A 21388-nucleotide genomic window follows, 5' to 3' on the forward strand; every position below is an offset into this window, starting at 1 on the left:
AACAGATAACTATTAACTTCAACAAAATTTATTTTTAAATTATATTCACAACATTATAATAAAAAATAAATAAATTTTAGTTTTTTAATTCCTCATAAAGATTAAAAATAATGCTATGAATCAAGTTTGTTATCTTTGTTTATTTTAAAGGAACTGTTTAAAACAATTTCTTCCTTCCCTTTATTCTTTATTTTGTTTTAATTTAGAAAAAAAAACAAAGTTTAATTTTATGTTTTTAATCTCTGTCATATGTATAACATATCACTTTTATAATTAATATTTTCTGTATTTGAATGCAAATCCTACTTTGTTATTATACAAGACGGTATATTTAAGGGACAGATATAAATACTTTTAGTATTTTTTTAAGGAACTAAGATTGAAGTTGGAAGTTTGAATATCTTTGTTACTATTGAAAATGTATATTTTTGAAATTCCTAGAAAACAAAAAATTTTGAAATTTTTTAAAGTAATTTTGGTAAAGTAATCTTTAAAATATTTCTGAAAATCTTATTTTAACATATTATCATCTACTTTAAAAGATGAGTTTTTACTGTTAGGTATTATCATTTGTATTTCAATTAGTCATATTTTTAACTCTGAATTCAGAATTACAATGCAATTTGGATTTATGACTTATTTAAAAAACAACATTTTAAAAATCAAATAAAATTAGCACTATTTCTCATTATTTTTTTCTCGTTAATCTAAATTAATGTTACATACACACACAGTCAAATCTGGTTATACATTTTGTAAAAAGATTAATGCCAAATATATTCTTATATTTTTAAGTAAATACTTTTGTTTTTATAGCCTAATTGCAAAAAAAGATAATACTTTTATTTGAAAATTTCCTTAACATTGCATGAAATTCACCAGTAATTTTCATATGATAAACATTACATTGTGGTTAGAATTACACTTGTTTCTTAAATAATAAATCTCTAAGTGATAATGATATTTTTTTAAGTTTTTGTATGTGGATTTATCCTTAAAGTAAGTTTTTAGAAATAAATCCAAAATCCAAAAAATTGTCTGTAAAAAAATATTTCTGTAGAAACTAAAAGACCATCTTATGATTTTAAAATATAAAATATCAAGAATTGTAAATACTCTGAGCATTANTCAATATATTTATTTTGTTTGTATAAAATAAAGAAATAATTTTTAACGATACAATAGTCACGATTATTTTAAAAAGTTTACGTTAGCTTAACATCGACGAAAATTCAACGCGAAGCGACACGCAACGGAGAAAAATTTCAACACGGGATAGGTTAATACATTTTTTTCGTACATAATCGGTTATCCGAAATATAAGCTATCCGAACAACCCCATTCCCCAATTGATTCGGATAAACGACGCTCTACTGTAATATGTATTTATTTTTTATAAAATACAAGGGAAGCGGCGCTTTCACCGCTTCTAATGACGGCACGTCACTGAGGTATATAATATATAAACTATAACAGGAAATAACAGATTTAAAGTAGGCTATTTATTAACTTTCATTTTGCTTTAACCGCTGATAACGAGCTTTAAAAGGGAGTTTTTTAGAGTAAGAAAAATTGTTTTAATTTCTCGAGATATATTACTTTGATTAAATTTAAAAATCGTTTGTTTTGTTTAACTCACTTATTTAATTTGTTCCTGGGCGTAACAAAAAATTACGAATAGCGCCGAACATAAATAACATTTATTAATATATTTGTACAGCATAAAAACACAATTCAAACAATACTAGTGGCTTAATTATGAAGACTGTGCAATATAAATAGCAATATTCACGTGTATCTGTATAGAAAGGACAATTCAGAAAAGAAATCAAGGACACGAAAATCATGAAAGCCACGAATGGAATTAAACTGAATAAACGATAATTTTGTTGAATGAAAATCAAGAAATTTTGGAAATTTTGGACTAGTCAAACGTGATTTTATACAGAGAGGTTTTAATATATTAGATAGATCTCATTCTAAAGCGTTTTATTTCAAAAATGAAACATTGATACATTATGATTATCAACATTTTTCTATAATAATAATTTAGATGGGCCTGATCATCAATTAAATGAATCATTGTGAATGTAAAATAGAAAACAACATTCCAGTCCGAACTATTTGTGATGAATTACAGAAGTCCAGATTGGAGTCGATCACGGATTTTTCAAGAAATTTAAAACATGAAAAAAAATGTAGACTATATTTATTATTTATTAATCTTATCAAAATTTCACGTTTAAAATACACAAATTATATAAAGATTCCATTTCATCATTTGTTTTAATTAAATTTTCTGCAAATTTTGATTTCAGTTTCCTATGTAAAATAATTTATAGAATGTTTAATTAAATCGTAATTAAATTTTTGTTTACCTTCCGAACATAATTATGAATTCACCATTGTTTTCGACATTTCTTTGTTTAAAATCAGTGGCGTTTTTATTTTCGATTATTTTCTCCGAGGTCACTAAGAGGGTCTTTTTAATCACACCCATTATAGGTTCGGCCAGATCTATAATGGGAACGGTCAGGTAGTGAAGGACGGAGATAGACAACCCTCAAAAAATTCCTGGGGTTTTCCTACCACCCGAATCCAACGCAACGAAACATTGACATCTCAACTGCACTTTACATTGTGTGTTACATTGTAATTCTTACCATTTATGCTACATAATAACTGATAATCCCATTGCAGTTCCAATATTTTAATGGTTTAAAGTCATATTTCGTTCACATTTAGCAGAAATAATTGTTATTTGTTACTTAATTGGATATATCGGCATAGGCCTATTGGATATACATGTGTATATTTAATATACAAAGTGTAAGAAATTTAATTTTTAATAAAATATATTTAAAATCCACTTAAAAACTTTCTTTTTATTATATAATATGGTAATAATTAATTAATAAAAGATTTGATGCTTGACTTAGAGCGTGAAACGCAGAACAAAATGGTAAAACTGCCATGTGGAAAATTTACTAGTGCAAATCAAACTCTTAAATAATTCTATAGTATTTGACGTGCAAAAACAGTGTTTTTTTTAACGCTTTAATATTTGATATCAAGTTCAATCTAAATCAAATTAAAATACTTATGTATATATCTATATAATATATTAAATTTTTAGTAAATATGATAAACGATTTTTTCAATCTTATCCTATTTGTACTTAGGAAATACATTAAAAAAACAATAAAATAACCTTTCGAAGAGATTAAAGAAGAAATAATATTTATATTGATAATATTATATTTTTTTAATTTAATATAAGTGCAGGTTATAAAAATATTTATGTTTTGAACGTTAATAAAATGTTTTTCTTATATCATATAGCGTTTGAATTCAGTTCCATTTAATAAATATTCCGATAATGCTTTAAAAAATCAATTTAAAAATAAAACTTAACGTTAATTTTATTTTCAATATTAATTAAAAATTGCATGTAAATGTAGGTATTTCGATTTATTTGACAATAATTAAAATGGAGATAATATCGCAAAACTCGTTTGATAAGTGGGGGAAAAAGAAAAATATCTTTCTTATTTACGTCAGCAAAGGAACAATACAAAGCTATTTAATGAACCAAGAACAAAAAAATAAAAAAAAATTAAGTAAATTATGCAACTTTTTAAATGCATTAAACTTGTAACATATTTTATTATACAGAATTAAAATCCTCGCCATTTCTAGCGCTAGGAATGCTTTTTTTTTAAATTATTATTTTTATTTTTTAATCTGTTTATTTAAAATTTATAAAATTTATTTAATTATGGCAAAATATTTTTAATTACATAAAAAATAATTTAAAAAAATAATAATTAGATAATACACCGAAGATTTAGTAAAAATTTAATTAAAAAAAACGAAAAAAAAATTTTCGATGTTAATGACATTGAAGCGGTTCACAATCACATTATTCTTCCTGGAATGATCTAACAGAGTGACTCATCCGGTTCGAGATTACTGTTAGCTTCCGGAAGAAACAAGATGGCGGATAAGACACTAAGGAGGTTTGAATGAGGACAAGTAGTACGGTAGTGTACCTCTTATCAGAACCAAATACGATTCAATGGATACGTAACCAGCGTAATGTGTTATTTACATTTTGGTTTATAGCAGTATTCGTGCCTGGTTAAGTGTTTCGAGGCACCAGGCAATGGGTGCACAACAAGGTAAAGAAAACCGCAGTACATCATCTGTTGGTAGTGGACATAATGCGAATAAAACAAATAAACATCATAAATATAAAGGAACAAAAGATTCGAGAATATCATCAACTGGATCAGGAAATATATTTACTGAACATAATGGTGTGTATCCTCTTTATATAATTATGTGTTAATTATTTTCATTCTCTCCTACATCTTAATTGTTAAATACTCCGTCCAGTTCAGTCGACAAATATCATATTTATTTAAAAAACAATTCATATGTGAAATTAAAACATTAAAAGTTACCATTACAGAAAAATTTCTTTCAAAAACTTCTAGTTTAATTCATCTTTTCTGATGATTTTTATGTTTTATTCATTATAAATGTGACAAACTATATTATATTATTGAGAAAATAATTATATACAAATAATAAAAAGTGTTTAAGATGAACCAAAGGAAAAAAAAAGAAAAAAAAATCATTGAAAATAAAATATGAAACATGAGATTGTTATGAGCTGCTTGAATTTCCTTTTAAAAGTAATTAATTATTTAAAATGTAAGCCATGTTTTAATGCTCAAAATTAGATAATTTTATGATTATCAATTTGTAAATATTAAATAAGTTTTTCTTATTTGTGTTATGTTTTATTATATTAAAGCTTATTTTATAGGTTGATTTGAAATCGTAGGGTATACTTTACAAAACTATATGTGGATGATGATAAATAATAAGTCAATTACGCGATATCAAATTTATATTACAGTTTAGAAAAAAACTTGGTTTTATTATTATTTCATATTAAATGTTAGCTGTTTTCAAGAGCGTACGTAACAAGTTAGCATTAATAAATAAAAAAAAATTATATATTTTGGTTGATTAAATTTTAAAAATTCAAGTCGTAATTAAATAAGTTTACAGACTTAATTGGTGAGATTTCACAAAAATTTGGTTTATTCATGTTTCCAATTTCTTAGAACCAGTTTCTCAATTCAGATAAACGATGATAATCCTTGAATTAAATAATTAAACGATAGCAACACTTTCCTATATAAAAGGTTTTAATATGTTTTATTGTATTTTTGATTTTTTTAACTAAATTATATATAAAGGCTATATATAATTAAAGGTACTTGATATGAAAAGTTAGAACAATTCACTGTTACAAATTATCTTTCAAAACATTTATTGTTATTTCAAGGTATTGATCTTAAATTATTTGTTAAGACAGTTACCTGTTTTAGAGAATTAGGAAACAACTTATAAGTAATTAAAGGATCTGTTTTTCTGTTTTATTGAAATTATTATGTACATCTTTGATTATAGAAATTATTATTTGATAAAGTTCCATAAGTGATCTTTGTAAAATTTAAAATATTATAGAATTTCTTTTTATATTCTAATTGTGAATTTTATAATGATTCTTAGTAATTTTATGTTTATATTATTGTGTTTTTATATATTATGTGTTCAAAGTTTTGTATATATTATTTCAAACTCTTAAAAATATATATTGAAAATGCACTGCATAAATTACTTCATTTAGGAGTAAAGTTTTTAATCGATATATTTCTTAACTCTCTTTGCTTCATTCAAAAATATTTACATGTAATAAACTTGCATTTCTTTCACATACACATAATTCTATAATAATTTTTTAAATTAATTACTTTAGTTATAATGATTTGAACAAAACATGAGAGATCATAACTTTAAAATCATTAAAGGTAAAGTTAAAAAAATATATATTTAATTATTTTGAATTATCAATGATTGTTGATAATCTTTCACTTTTTGTAAACATATTTGAAGTAGGTATAAATACATATTAAATAAAAACTTTTTACTAGATTATTTTCTTTTGAATTTTTGTGGACATACTTATTTCTAAAATTTTCATAAAACATATCTAAATTTTTTCACAGTTCTACAAATTACTTACATATGTATTATCTTAAAGCTTAAACTTTCTATGATTTTGTATACTTATCCATTGTTCTATTTTACTTATGTTGCTGATTCATAGAATTATTAGATATATTTATAGAAGAGGAAAACATTTATAAATTATGCATTTACTTTGTAATTTTTTTTTTATTTAAAACAATAGTATATTCAGAATCATTTAAATTCTAAATTCAATTTAGTCACTTTCACATTTAAAATGAATTGAAAGTGGAGGATTAAAAGCTCAAGAACATTTTTTAATAATAATAATAAAAAAAAAAAAAAGAGAGAGAGAGAGACTTCTGAACATAAAGCTGTTTTGTATTCTGGTAATTGCATTAAAACAGAATTTTTAACTAGGATAGGTTTGGAAAAGTTTGGGTCTGTGTTTCTGGCTTTTAATTAATAATTGTTACACAATGTATAAGAATAAAAAAATGAGTGAATGGAACTTTAAGTTATTAAATAAACTTTTTTACAAAAACTTTTTATTTAAGAAATTTTTGATTATCATTGTTGATATTCTTTTATGAACAAATGGACTATTAATTTATTTGATTTCTAATTGGATAGTTATAGTATATCTATTTTTATGCTATGAAACTATTGAATTTATTTATGGTTAGTTTTATAAATTAAGGTTAATTATATTACCAAATTGTCAAAAATTGTCTTTCCTGTTTTTCAGTTTCATAAAACCAACATTTTTTTGCAAAGTTTATCATCAGTCAAGATTAATATTTATATTTTCATACAATAGATATAGCATACATAATAATTTAAACATATCCCCTTTAATGAGCTTTGAGAAACATATGCATTATTCTGTGTGTGTTGTGTGTGTATGTATATATATATATATAATCTTCAAAGTCAAATAGTTCATCAATATAGCGAGATTTTTCATGATGTTTTTGAAAAATTCTATATAAAATATCTAAACAGATAATTATATGTATTTTACAAGAAATTGTCAAACTGTTGCCATTAAAAACAACATTGAAGATGAATAAAAATATACATAAATATAAGAAAATTAATGATTGTTCGATTGGTATAGTTAGTTTAGTTTAATCCTCATAACAAGGAAAGAAAATGAATGTCCTTTATCAGAATAAAGAATTTTTTTAATGCATTTTTCTAAAAGTATTAAGGAAATCTTATTGTAAGTAATATTTGATGATAAACATCTTTAAAAAAATGAAGTTAAAATTTACAAGTATTTTTATGTAATCCAAACAAAAGTATTTTCAAGAGTGCAAATGGTGTAAACATTTTTAAGAATCTTATAAAAATGTTTTAAGAAAGTATATTAAATTATTTTAAAATTATTCAAGTTTAGAAATTTAGAAAAATTTCAAAATGAAGATAACTTACATTTTTGAATTAAATTTTAATTAATTACAAAGATTGCACACACTGTATAGATGTGTCTAATAAATATTGAGAATTTAAAATGTGATTCTAATTTACCTGCAAAAATTATTATTTTTTTTAACTTTAAAAGCAATGTTGTTCTGTTCACCAAAGATTCTCTATATTATATGTATGAAAACATTGATATTAAACATGGATTTACTTGAAAAACTTTATTTACATATTTGTATGTTATCAGGTATAATTGCTTTATTTATAAGATAAATATATACACAAAGGAAGTACAGTGCATGATATATTTCTAAAATGAAGTTTTTTTAAAGGAAAAATACCAATATTCATTTAATTCTATTTTTCATAAATAAGATAAATATTTATTTTTACACAATTTATTTTCTTCAAGAAACTTGACTAAGTTTCTTTAAGAAAATAAATTGTGATATCATGTGTACATACACTTATATACAGTAGATGTTTATATGGATTAATGTTATTTAATCAATAATGATTAATTAAATAATTTTTTCGGTTTTCAGCTTTTTATACAGTGATAACATAACAGATAACTATTAACTTCAACAAAATTTATTTTTAAATTATATTCACAACATTATAATAAAAAATAAATAAATTTTAGTTTTTTAATTCCTCATAAAGATTAAAAATAATGCTATGAATCAAGTTTGTTATCTTTGTTTATTTTAAAGGAACTGTTTAAAACAATTTCTTCCTTCCCTTTATTCTTTATTTTGTTTTAATTTAGAAAAAAAAACAAAGTTTAATTTTATGTTTTTAATCTCTGTCATATGTATAACATATCACTTTTATAATTAATATTTTCTGTATTTGAATGCAAATCCTACTTTGTTATTATACAAGACGGTATATTTAAGGGACAGATATAAATACTTTTAGTATTTTTTTAAGGAACTAAGATTGAAGTTGGAAGTTTGAATATCTTTGTTACTATTGAAAATGTATATTTTTGAAATTCCTAGAAAACAAAAAATTTTGAAATTTTTTAAAGTAATTTTGGTAAAGTAATCTTTAAAATATTTCTGAAAATCTTATTTTAACATATTATCTACTTTAAAAGATGAGTTTTTACTGTTAGGTATTATCATTTGTATTTCAATTAGTCATATTTTTAACTCTGAATTCAGAATTACAATGCAATTTGGATTTATGACTTATTTAAAAAACAACATTTTAAAAATCAAATAAAATTAGCACTATTTCTCATTATTTTTTTCTCGTTAATCTAAATTAATGTTACATACACACACAGTCAAATCTGGTTATACATTTTGTAAAAAGATTAATGCCAAATATATTCTTATATTTTTAAGTAAATACTTTTGTTTTTATAGCCTAATTGCAAAAAAAGATAATACTTTTATTTGAAAATTTCCTTAACATTGCATGAAATTCACCAGTAATTTTCATATGATAAACATTACATTGTGGTTAGAATTACACTTGTTTCTTAAATAATAAATCTCTAAGTGATAATGATATTTTTTTAAGTTTTTGTATGTGGATTTATCCTTAAAGTAAGTTTTTAGAAATAAATCCAAAATCCAAAAAATTGTCTGTAAAAAAATATTTCTGTAGAAACTAAAAGACCATCTTATGATTTTAAAATATAAAATATCAAGAATTGTAAATACTCTGAGCATTAATCTTTAAAGTATTTTTGATATATTCAATTATATCATCAGATTTTTTTAATTAATAATAGACTGGAATGANATTTTTAAAAAATATGAAATTTTTTTTAAAAATTTCATATTTTTCTATTTAATATATAAAGAAATAGAAGCAGAGTAATCTACAAACTATTTATAGTGTAATATAAAGCTTAAAATTCCTTAAGATTGGATCAATATTAACCATACATAAGAAGTATAATCATAGTTCATACTTTATTATTTTTGACTCCACTTTTCTAATCAAGCAAAACAATAATGTTATTTTAGTAAAGGAATCCAATATTTAATGGAAATTTCAGATAAAACATCTTTTGACACTTGTACTGTACATCTTATCATCATATCTATTGTACATACTCACTGGATTTAATTTTACATTCTAAACAGCATTCCAAAATGTATTTCAAAGTTTCTTTAAAAATTTGGGTAGACATTTAAGAAGAATTCAAACATGTTCAAACTTATTTTGTCATATCATGCACAGTTAACATGAAAATCTCTTATGCTAGCCTAGCATTAACATTCAAAAAGTTAGAGGTTATTTTTTGGAGTCTTTCCTTTATTTTTTGTGTCTTTTTTTTACGTTCAAAATCAATTCATTGCTATGAGATCAAATATTTAAAACAATTATCCATAAAAGAAAGATTAACCATGCTTATAAAGACTCATTTGACTAAGAACTCATATGTAATTCATAATCTTTATCAAATAAAGAAGAAATTAAGAGACCTCAACCTCTTAATCTGTAAGATTTTTAGTTTGTTGGATAAAAAAAACTTATTTCCATCATTAAAATTAGAGGCACTCTATATGTTAACAGTGAGGTTACTCTATGAAGCACTGAAAAGTTGATAAGTAGAAGCCATAACTCTTGTTCAAACAATAGTATATTCATCTTATTTTGTATTTAATGAAAAGTTTTATTTACAATCATGAGGGGCATTTATTGCATCCCCAGTAGTAAAGTGATTTTGCAGAACTTCACTTATTTGTAGAGATGTATTTGCTGAATGCTTGTATAACTCACATTACAACTTTGTTTAGACAATATGTTGTTAATATGGAAAGATCCAAATGTCTACACAGATTTCATTAATAAAATGAATCAAAGTGAAATAGGAGTACATGAGGTCAAACAGGCACGTGTCTTTTGTCTATTTCCTAGATATTAATATAATGGCACTAAGGGACAAATTATATTACAGTTGTGTATAGGAAACCATACTTGGTTCTGTCATACATTCATTGGTTCTTACAAGACTTATTTAAATATAAGATAGTAGTGCTTTCATCTCTGATAATTATTCAAAGAAAAGTGTTCAAGTTATAGATATTTAGTTCTGATATGAAGAATTTATATTTGTCATTTAACAAAGTTATCTATTTGATGGTATAAGATTTTCTACATATTTAATGGTCATTCAAAGGATCTGTGAATGGTAGAGCATGCACAAAGTTATTTTGCTGGACTTAATATCTTATGAAATATATTTCTGTGCATTTCTCCATATTGTTATTTCGTATTCAGTAAATACTTGTTGACCCAAAGCAATTATCGTACAGCATTGTTTAGATTGGTGGAAGGTTCAATTAATTAGGTTACATTTAAAGAAAAAATCATAAAGCACTACAAAAAACTATACATTCTATATGTAAAATATTGTTTCACTGTATTTGATAAATACATTTATGTTAAAATATGTAGTATATGTTAATTTTATAAATTTGTTATGTTTTTGAAATCAACAAAAAGTAATCTGCAATTTTTGTTTTTATTTTTTGCTGAACATTTAGCAGGGATGTGAACAAAATTGGTTGGAATTAGTAATGAGACAATACTTAAATTTCTAATGATTCTGATAGCAATGCCAATTCCACTAAAAGTCTCAATTCTGTTTCTTTTCAAAATTGTAGTTGAATATAATCTGAGAACTTGCAACATATAGTGATATTCACATAATTACTTGCAAGGATACCAAATTGTTTTCATTCAAACTTGTCAATTGGCTTTCATAAATGTGACAAATGATATAAATTTATTCTGTTGTCATTTTTACCCTGAAATGTTATAAGTTGAATTATTACTTTAGAAATCAATCATACTTAACAGTATACTGAAAAGATTTACTCTAAAAACTTTATTTAAAACTCAGCAGCAATTACATCATCACTTTCTTGTTTGGTATAATCAATTGATGGATTAAGATTTTTGATATGGATGCAATGTCAAAATATACATGGAGACATAAATAAGCTGAGTATATTAAAAGCATTTTAATAATAAAATTTTGACAGCAGTTTGGACAAAACTAAGATCTACTTCTAATTATTATTAATCCTGACAGTACATTAATGGAGAATTTAATTTATGCCAAGTATAATTCCGAATAGTGTTTGGGATTCCAAAGATTTTTCCATCTACCAAAAAACCTTTAAAAATGCCAAACTTGTTACTTGTTATTTTTGAATGTATGTGTTGCAGTTATTTGTATCACAGTTTCAGGTTTTCACATAACATGTTTCACATAATGCATTTGTTTAATTTCACATTGTGTCTTAACTGGCAATGTGAAATAACTATATTCTTTACCTTAGCACACAAAATGAGTATAATAATACTTGATTGATAATGATCATAATTTAAGCAATTTTATTGACTGAAACAAAAAATTAATTTTGTTTTAAATGTTAAAGAATCATTTTAAGAATTGGAAATCATGATAAATTTCTCTTAATTCTGATACAGATTCTGATTACTGAAAATGCTCAATTCTTCTGATTCTTGATACTGATTTCGATTAGTCATCCCATTAGTTCGGATTAAATGTGGTTCACATTAGCAAGTGTACAGGTACAGTGCACACTTGCTAACCATATCATTAACATTTTTTTATTTTCTTTTGAAATTAAAAATTAGGAGAAAAAACTTATAATAAATCATCCTTATTTATAAGTGATTTTTATAAATCTTGCTATTTTTCTGCTAAGCTGTTTAAATTTAGAAACTGATCTTTTTGTATTAGCTTGTTTGAAATTTCTGAGCATTTATCTATTCTAATACAGTTTCATAGATCTTATTCAGTTTGTTAATTTTTAAAAAGTGTTTATATTTCAGCAAGAATATTGAGAATATCTTCTACTTGATCTGATAAATTTTTACTGTAATGATCTAGTAACTTACTATTGTATATGTTTTCTATTGCTTTGTTTATTTATATTTTGGAAATTGATATGTTTTTCTAGAAAAACATAAATTATATTTAGTGCTGCAAGAAAACTAGTTTTTGGTAAACTGCAATTTTACCAGAAACTGAAAACCAGTTTTGAACAGACAATGAAATTAGTATTATTATTATTGTGTTTACTTGCCTTTATTGACTTTTAGTTAGCAGTAAAATATGCTTGGATTTAAGATGATTGCACATAACTGATGTACTACCAGAAAATTTCAGTGTAACATTACAATTTGTACATAGCACCAATTTATCATCCTTGACTTTTTTAAAATAACACCACTCATTACTCATGTTTCAGTTTTAAAATTAAACTAAAAATGAGCATAAATTAATTTTAAAAAAGATAGTTTTCATATGCTGTTCAATAAATTACTTTAGTGTTTACCAACGTCAATGAAACACTGACCTCTTATTGGCTAGAATAATATATGATACAGGCTTATTAGTGAATCTTAGCTAATATTTATTGTAGTATTTTATTAATATTAATAAAATGCAATAATAAAACATTAATTTTACTGACTTCAAAACAGTTTTGAAACTGGCTTCTATCAAAATTTTTTCACGTTTTAAATTTTATGATATTCTTAAAATTATTAAATCTTTAAAATACATATAAAAATACATTATTTTAAAATTGTTTAATTACAGATAAATTTTAAAAATTATTTTCTGATTTCCTTTGATTTTAGTTAAATCTGACTGTCATTGATAGTTATTACTTGTTGAAATCATTTATAGAAACTGATATTTTTGAAATTAAACATGAACACCAAGATATAGTTACATAGCTTTTATTTATGATAATTTCATAATCAGATTTAATTTTCAGTTTTTATTTAATGTATTTTGTGCAGTGAGTATTGTAGTTTTTGATGTAATAAGTTTATTTGGATAACAAATCAATGTATTACACCAATTCTGATTTACACACAAAAAAATAACTGTTTTTAAATAAAAAGAAAATTACCATGCATATAAATTTATATATTATATATTTATTCAATAATGTGTTTACATTCTTAATCAAGTAAATTACAATTTATAAGATTTTGTAAATAATTTATTTAACAAGATAGAAATAAGGAAAACAACTGGAGGAAATAAATCTAGAAAATTGCAATAAATATAAAACTGAATTTTTTAAAAATATCTTTTAAACTTTTATAATTTGTTAGAACATAAAATATCAAATATTATCAAAAATCTTCAGAATAAAATATTGGGCTAATTATTCAATTTAGTAAGAATTTACTAATAGTTGTATGAATAACATGGAGATTTTTGACAATATTTAGTGATTATTGCATTAAGTCTTCAGACTATTATGTTTTAAGGTTTTTTAGAATTATTTCGTGTTGCAATTTTTTCATATATCTTACTATGCATTAGAAATTTTTCTGATGAAATGTATTACAGTACAATAGATCAAGACCCATCATTATCATGATCATCATAATTATTCTTCCATAATTTTTACTTCATAAATTTAATTGAGTTTTTGAAAATAGGTTATATAAGTATTTTTACATACATGTCTTGGATGTGATGAAATACTTTAAATTTGTTTAGAATAATTTAATAGAAATAAAGAATTGCATTAGAAAGTCATAAATTAAAAAAGTATTGTATAAAATTTATAAGAATGTTAATTTTCTTTTTAAAAGTTGGATGTAAACTATGGTAATAGTAATGAATTTATATTAGATTCTTTATTATCCAGGAACATTTTAACATTAAACATAATTGAAAAATTCTATTGTATGATAAAATGGCTATTAAAATGTAGTTATTTGTGTAAGAACTTCATGTTTCTATCATTTATTTCTCAAAATATCAAAATCATTAAATTATTGTAATATGTAATTTTAAAATTGAAGTAAATGAAATGAAACAACTGTTTTTATTCTATATTTTCATTGATTTACACACTAAAAAACAAAGCACAAAGAAGATGCATATTTCTAGAAAGGATATTTTGGACTCCACATTCCAAATTCTTATTTTAGTATTCTAGTAACTTTTATTTTTATGCATGTTTCTGTTTGGTGAAATCATTTAATTCAATCATCTATTTTTGAAGTACTTTTTTATTTTCTATTAATGTTTTTGAAGCTGAAAAGCTTCATCTTCAGACAAGTTTGAAATTTAATTATTAATAGTTAGAATAATAAATTGTTGGTAACAATTCACTAAATAATCTGTCACCAGTAATTGTCATTAAATAAACCAATAATAACTATTTGTATGAAACCACTTTTTTATTTCAAGTGCTATTACATTAAAAATAAACACAATTTTGGTTGTAAATGCAAATTAATAAAACTAATTTCAATATAATGCATAAATATTTGTGTTCTCATAGATTTCTGCATTGAGGCCAACTCCTGTATTTACTTGACATGATGATCAATTTTTGGGGTATATATTAAAACATAAGACTAAAAAATAGGCAACAGCATTTTGATATTACTGAGAATAAAAAATGTTGAATCTCCCAAAATTTTTTACTTCTGGAATGGAAAACACTCAGAATCAACTCTTCAAGCTTATCCTTATAACATAACTCAAAGTCACATTTTTCAAATTTACTTTTAAACAAATAACTCACAAGTTATTCACAGAGAATTATTGTATATGACAAATTAAATATATAGTCAATAGTAATAATTTTTATTGCTTTGCAAAAGGCAAAATACTACATTATTATAATTATTATGCAGTTTAAAAAAGTTTTATTTGATAAATGTTTATCAGGTAATTGTATTTAAATTTATAGCATTTGAAGAAGAAGCTTTTACATTTCAGAAATAATGGGAAAATAGAAATGATTTCTTTATTAACTATTGAACACAAGACTGTGTTATTATTAAAACACTTGGCGTTTTTCCTCTTTATTCAGTTGATACGGGTACTTTTACACGTTTCGGGTGTATAGCCCCTCATCAATCAACATTAAATATGCAATGACACTCGTACAGCACAAGTTTATATTATCCTTGCGCTGTATGTAGTATCCATTTGTTGAACTGTATACATTATTTTCCTTTTTTCTAGATGAAATTCGCCGTTTCTATCACTAAAATTTATTCTTTATTGTACATTTCTAGATTTAATAAATTCACTATCTATCACACCGGAACTACTACAAAAAATCGACACACCTGAACCAATTACGGTGTGATCATGCAAAAGATCGGAAAACAAACGTTTTCGAACCCCTTCTGGGTTCTGCTTCAGGTTCTAATCAGCTTCTAAAGACGTTCGATGTCCGTTATANGGATAGGTTTGGAAAAGTTTGGGTCTGTGTTTCTGGCTTTTAATTAATAATTGTTACACAATGTATAAGAATAAAAAAATGAGTGAATGGAACTTTAAGTTATTAAATAAACTTTTTTACAAAAACTTTTTATTTAAGAAATTTTTGATTATCATTGTTGATATTCTTTTATGAACAAATGGACTATTAATTTATTTGATTTCTAATTGGATAGTTATAGTATATCTATTTTTATGCTATGAAACTATTGAATTTATTTATGGTTAGTTTTATAAATTAAGGTTAATTATATTACCAAATTGTCAAAAATTGTCTTTCCTGTTTTTCAGTTTCATAAAACCAACATTTTTTTGCAAAGTTTATCATCAGTCAAGATTAATATTTATATTTTCATACAATAGATATAGCATACATAATAATTTAAACATATCCCCTTTAATGAGCTTTGAGAAACATATGCATTATTCTGTGTGTGTTGTGTGTGTATGTATATATATATATATAATCTTCAAAGTCAAATAGTTCATCAATATAGCGAGATTTTTCATGATTTTTTTGAAAAATTCTATATAAAATATCTAAACAGATAATTATATGTATTTTACAAGAAATTGTCAAACTGTTGCCATTAAAAACAACATTGAAGATGAATAAAAATATACATAAATATAAGAAAATTAATGATTGTTCGATTGGTATAGTTAGTTTAGTTTAATCCTCATAACAAGGAAAGAAAATGAATGTCCTTTATCAGAATAAAGAATTTTTTTAATGCATTTTTCTAAAAGTATTAAGGAAATCTTATTGTAAGTAATATTTGATGATAAACATCTTTAGATGATTTTTATGTTTTATTCATTATAAATGTGACAAACTATATTATATTATTGAGAAAATAATTATATACAAATAATAAAAAGTGTTTAAGATGAACCAAAGGAAAAAAAAAGAAAAAAAAATCATTGAAAATAAAATATGAAACATGAGATTGTTATGAGCTGCTTGAATTTCCTTTTAAAAGTAATTAATTATTTAAAATGTAAGCCATGTTTTAATGCTCAAAATTAGATAATTTTATGATTATCAATTTGTAAATATTAAATAAGTTTTTCTTATTTGTGTTATGTTTTATTATATTAAAGCTTATTTTATAGGTTGATTTGAAATCGTAGGGTATACTTTACAAAACTATATGTGGATGATGATAAATAATAAGTCAATTACGCGATATCAAATTTATATTACAGTTTAGAAAAAAACTTGGTTTTATTATTATTTCATATTAAATGTTAGCTGTTTTCAAGAGCGTACGTAACAAGTTAGCATTAATAAATAAAAAAAAATTATATATTTTGGTTGATTAAATTTTAAAAATTCAAGTCGTAATTAAATAAGTTTACAGACTTAATTGGTGAGATTTCACAAAAATTTGGTTTATTCATGTTTCCAATTTCTTAGAACCAGTTTCTCAATTCAGATAAACGATGATAATCCTTGAATTAAATAATTAAACGATAGCAACACTTTCCTATATAAAAGGTTTTAATATGTTTTATTGTATTTTTGATTTTTTTAACTAAATTATATATAAAGGCTATATATAATTAAAGGTACTTGATATGAAAAGTTAGAACAATTCACTGTTACAAATTATCTTTCAAAACATTTATTGTTATTTCAAGGTATTGATCTTAAATTATTTGTTAAGACAGTTACCTGTTTTAGAGAATTAGGAAACAACTTATAAGTAATTAAAGGATCTGTTTTTCTGTTTTATTGAAATTATTATGTACATCTTTGATTATAGAAATTATTATTTGATAAAGTTCCATAAGTGATCTTTGTAAAATTTAAAATATTATAGAATTTCTTTTTATATTCTAATTGTGAATTTTATAATGATTCTTAGTAATTTTATGTTTATATTATTGTGTTTTTATATATTATGTGTTCAAAGTTTTGTATATATTATTTCAAACTCTTAAAAATATATATTGAAAATGCACTGCATAAATTACTTCATTTAGGAGTAAAGTTTTTAATCGATATATTTCTTAACTCTCTTTGCTTCATTCAAAAATATTTACATGTAATAAACTTGCATTTCTTTCACATACACATAATTCTATAATAATTTTTTAAATTAATTACTTTAGTTATAATGATTTGAACAAAACATGAGAGATCATAACTTTAAAATCATTAAAGGTAAAGTTAAAAAAATATATATTTAATTATTTTGAATTATCAATGATTGTTGATAATCTTTCACTTTTTGTAAACATATTTGAAGTAGGTATAAATACATATTAAATAAAAACTTTTTACTAGATTATTTTCTTTTGAATTTTTGTGGACATACTTATTTCTAAAATTTTCATAAAACATATCTAAATTTTTTCACAGTTCTACAAATTACTTACATATGTATTATCTTAAAGCTTAAACTTTCTATGATTTTGTATACTTATCCATTGTTCTATTTTACTTATGTTGCTGATTCATAGAATTATTAGATATATTTATAGAAGAGGAAAACATTTATAAATTATGCATTTACTTTGTAATTTTTTTTTTATTTAAAACAATAGTATATTCAGAATCATTTAAATTCTAAATTCAATTTAGTCACTTTCACATTTAAAATGAATTGAAAGTGGAGGATTAAAAGCTCAAGAACATTTTTTAATAATAATAATAAAAAAAAAAAAAAGAGAGAGAGAGAGACTTCTGAACATAAAGCTGTTTTGTATTCTGGTAATTGCATTAAAACAGAATTTTTAACTAGGATAGGTTTGGAAAAGTTTGGGTCTGTGTTTCTGGCTTTTAATTAATAATTGTTACACAATGTATAAGAATAAAAAAATGAGTGAATGGAACTTTAAGTTATTAAATAAACTTTTTTACAAAAACTTTTTATTTAAGAAATTTTTGATTATCATTGTTGATATTCTTTTATGAACAAATGGACTATTAATTTATTTGATTTCTAATTGGATAGTTATAGTATATCTATTTTTATGCTATGAAACTATTGAATTTATTTATGGTTAGTTTTATAAATTAAGGTTAATTATATTACCAAATTGTCAAAAATTGTCTTTCCTGTTTTTCAGTTTCATAAAACCAACATTTTTTTGCAAAGTTTATCATCAGTCAAGATTAATATTTATATTTTCATACAATAGATATAGCATACATAATAATTTAAACATATCCCCTTTAATGAGCTTTGAGAAACATATGCATTATTCTGTGTGTGTTGTGTGTGTATGTATATATATATATATAATCTTCAAAGTCAAATAGTTCATCAATATAGCGAGATTTTTCATGATGTTTTTGAAAAATTCTATATAAAATATCTAAACAGATAATTATATGTATTTTACAAGAAATTGTCAAACTGTTGCCATTAAAAACAACATTGAAGATGAATAAAAATATACATAAATATAAGAAAATTAATGATTGTTCGATTGGTATAGTTAGTTTAGTTTAATCCTCATAACAAGGAAAGAAAATGAATGTCCTTTATCAGAATAAAGAATTTTTTTAATGCATTTTTCTAAAAGTATTAAGGAAATCTTATTGTAAGTAATATTTGATGATAAACATCTTTAAAAAAATGAAGTTAAAATTTACAAGTATTTTTATGTAATCCAAACAAAAGTATTTTCAAGAGTGCAAATGGTGTAAACATTTTTAAGAATCTTATAAAAATGTTTTAAGAAAGTATATTAAATTATTTTAAAATTATTCAAGTTTAGAAATTTAGAAAAATTTCAAAATGAAGATAACTTACATTTTTGAATTAAATTTTAATTAATTACAAAGATTGCACACACTGTATAGATGTGTCTAATAAATATTGAGAATTTAAAATGTGATTCTAATTTACCTGCAAAAATTATTATTTTTTTTAACTTTAAAAGCAATGTTGTTCTGTTCACCAAAGATTCTCTATATTATATGTATGAAAACATTGATATTAAACATGGATTTACTTGAAAAACTTTATTTACATATTTGTATGTTATCAGGTATAATTGCTTTATTTATAAGATAAATATATACACAAAGGAAGTACAGTGCATGATATATTTCTAAAATGAAGTTTTTTTAAAGGAAAAATACCAATATTCATTTAATTCTATTTTTCATAAATAAGATAAATATTTATTTTTACACAATTTATTTTCTTCAAGAAACTTGACTAAGTTTCTTTAAGAAAATAAATTGTGATATCATGTGTACATACACTTATATACAGTAGATGTTTATATGGATTAATGTTATTTAATCAATAATGATTAATTAAATAATTTTTTCGGTTTTCAGCTTTTTATACAGTGATAACATAACAGATAACTATTAACTTCAACAAAATTTATTTTTAAATTATATTCACAACATTATAATAAAAAATAAATAAATTTTAGTTTTTTAATTCCTCATAAAGATTAAAAATAATGCTATGAATCAAGTTTGTTATCTTTGTTTATTTTAAAGGAACTGTTTAAAACAATTTCTTCCTTCCCTTTATTCTTTATTTTGTTTTAATTTAGAAAAAAAAACAAAGTTTAATTTTATGTTTTTAATCTCTGTCATATGTATAACATATCACTTTTATAATTAATATTTTCTGTATTTGAATGCAAATCCTACTTTGTTATTATACAAGACGGTATATTTAAGGGACAGATATAAATACTTTTAGTATTTTTTTAAGGAACTAAGATTGAAGTTGGAAGTTTGAATATCTTTGTTACTATTGAAAATGTATATTTTTGAAATTCCTAGAAAACAAAAAATTTTGAAATTTTTTAAAGTAATTTTGGTAAAGTAATCTTTAAAATATTTCTGAAAATCTTATTTTAACATATTATCTACTTTAAAAGATGAGTTTTTACTGTTAGGTATTATCATTTGTATTTCAATTAGTCATATTTTTAACTCTGAATTCAGAATTACAATGCAATTTGGATTTATGACTTATTTAAAAAACAACATTTTAAAAATCAAATAAAATTAGCACTATTTCTCATTATTTTTTTCTCGTTAATCTAAATTAATGTTACATACACACACAGTCAAATCTGGTTATACATTTTGTAAAAAGATTAATGCCAAATATATTCTTATATTTTTAAGTAAATACTTTTGTTTTTATAGCCTAATTGCAAAAAAAGATAATACTTTTATTTGAAAATTTCCTTAACATTGCATGAAATTCACCAGTAATTTTCATATGATAAACATTACATTGTGGTTAGAATTACACTTGTTTCTTAAATAATAAATCTCTAAGTGATAATGATATTTTTTTAAGTTTTTGTATGTGGATTTATCCTTAAAGTAAGTTTTTAGAAATAAATCCAAAATCCAAAAAATTGTCTGTAAAAAAATATTTCTGTAGAAACTAAAAGACCATCTTATGATTTTAAAATATAAAATATCAAGAATTGTAAATACTCTGAGCATTAATCTTTAAAGTATTTTTGATATATTCAATTATATCATCAGATTTTTTTAATTAATAATAGACTGGAATGAAATTTTTATGGAAAAAATATGAAATTTTCCATATATTTTTTCCAGAAAAATATGAAATTTTTTTTAAAAATTTCATATTTATGAAATTTTAAAAAAAAAAAATTTTTTAAAATTTTTTA

The 21388-nt window shown here is 22.7% G+C and overlaps 1 protein-coding gene across 1 annotated transcript in view; it reads left to right on the forward strand.

Moving 5' to 3' along the window:
* Positions 1-3948: 3948 nt before the first annotated feature.
* Positions 3949-21388, forward strand: part of LOC111618680 (tyrosine-protein kinase Abl-like) — a 128173-nt gene continuing 110733 nt past the window's right edge. The window contains exon 1 of the mRNA XM_023360244.1: positions 3949-4319. Within this exon, the coding sequence (XP_023216012.1) occupies positions 4166-4319 (154 nt within the window). The 5' untranslated portion in view covers positions 3949-4165. The remainder of the gene's footprint in view (positions 4320-21388) is intronic.

The sequence above is a fragment of the Centruroides sculpturatus genome, unplaced genomic scaffold (assembly GCF_000671375.1).
Source record: "Centruroides sculpturatus isolate CEXI.00-Female unplaced genomic scaffold, Cexi_2.0 scaffold193, whole genome shotgun sequence".
NCBI classification, from domain to species: domain Eukaryota; kingdom Metazoa; phylum Arthropoda; class Arachnida; order Scorpiones; family Buthidae; genus Centruroides; species Centruroides sculpturatus.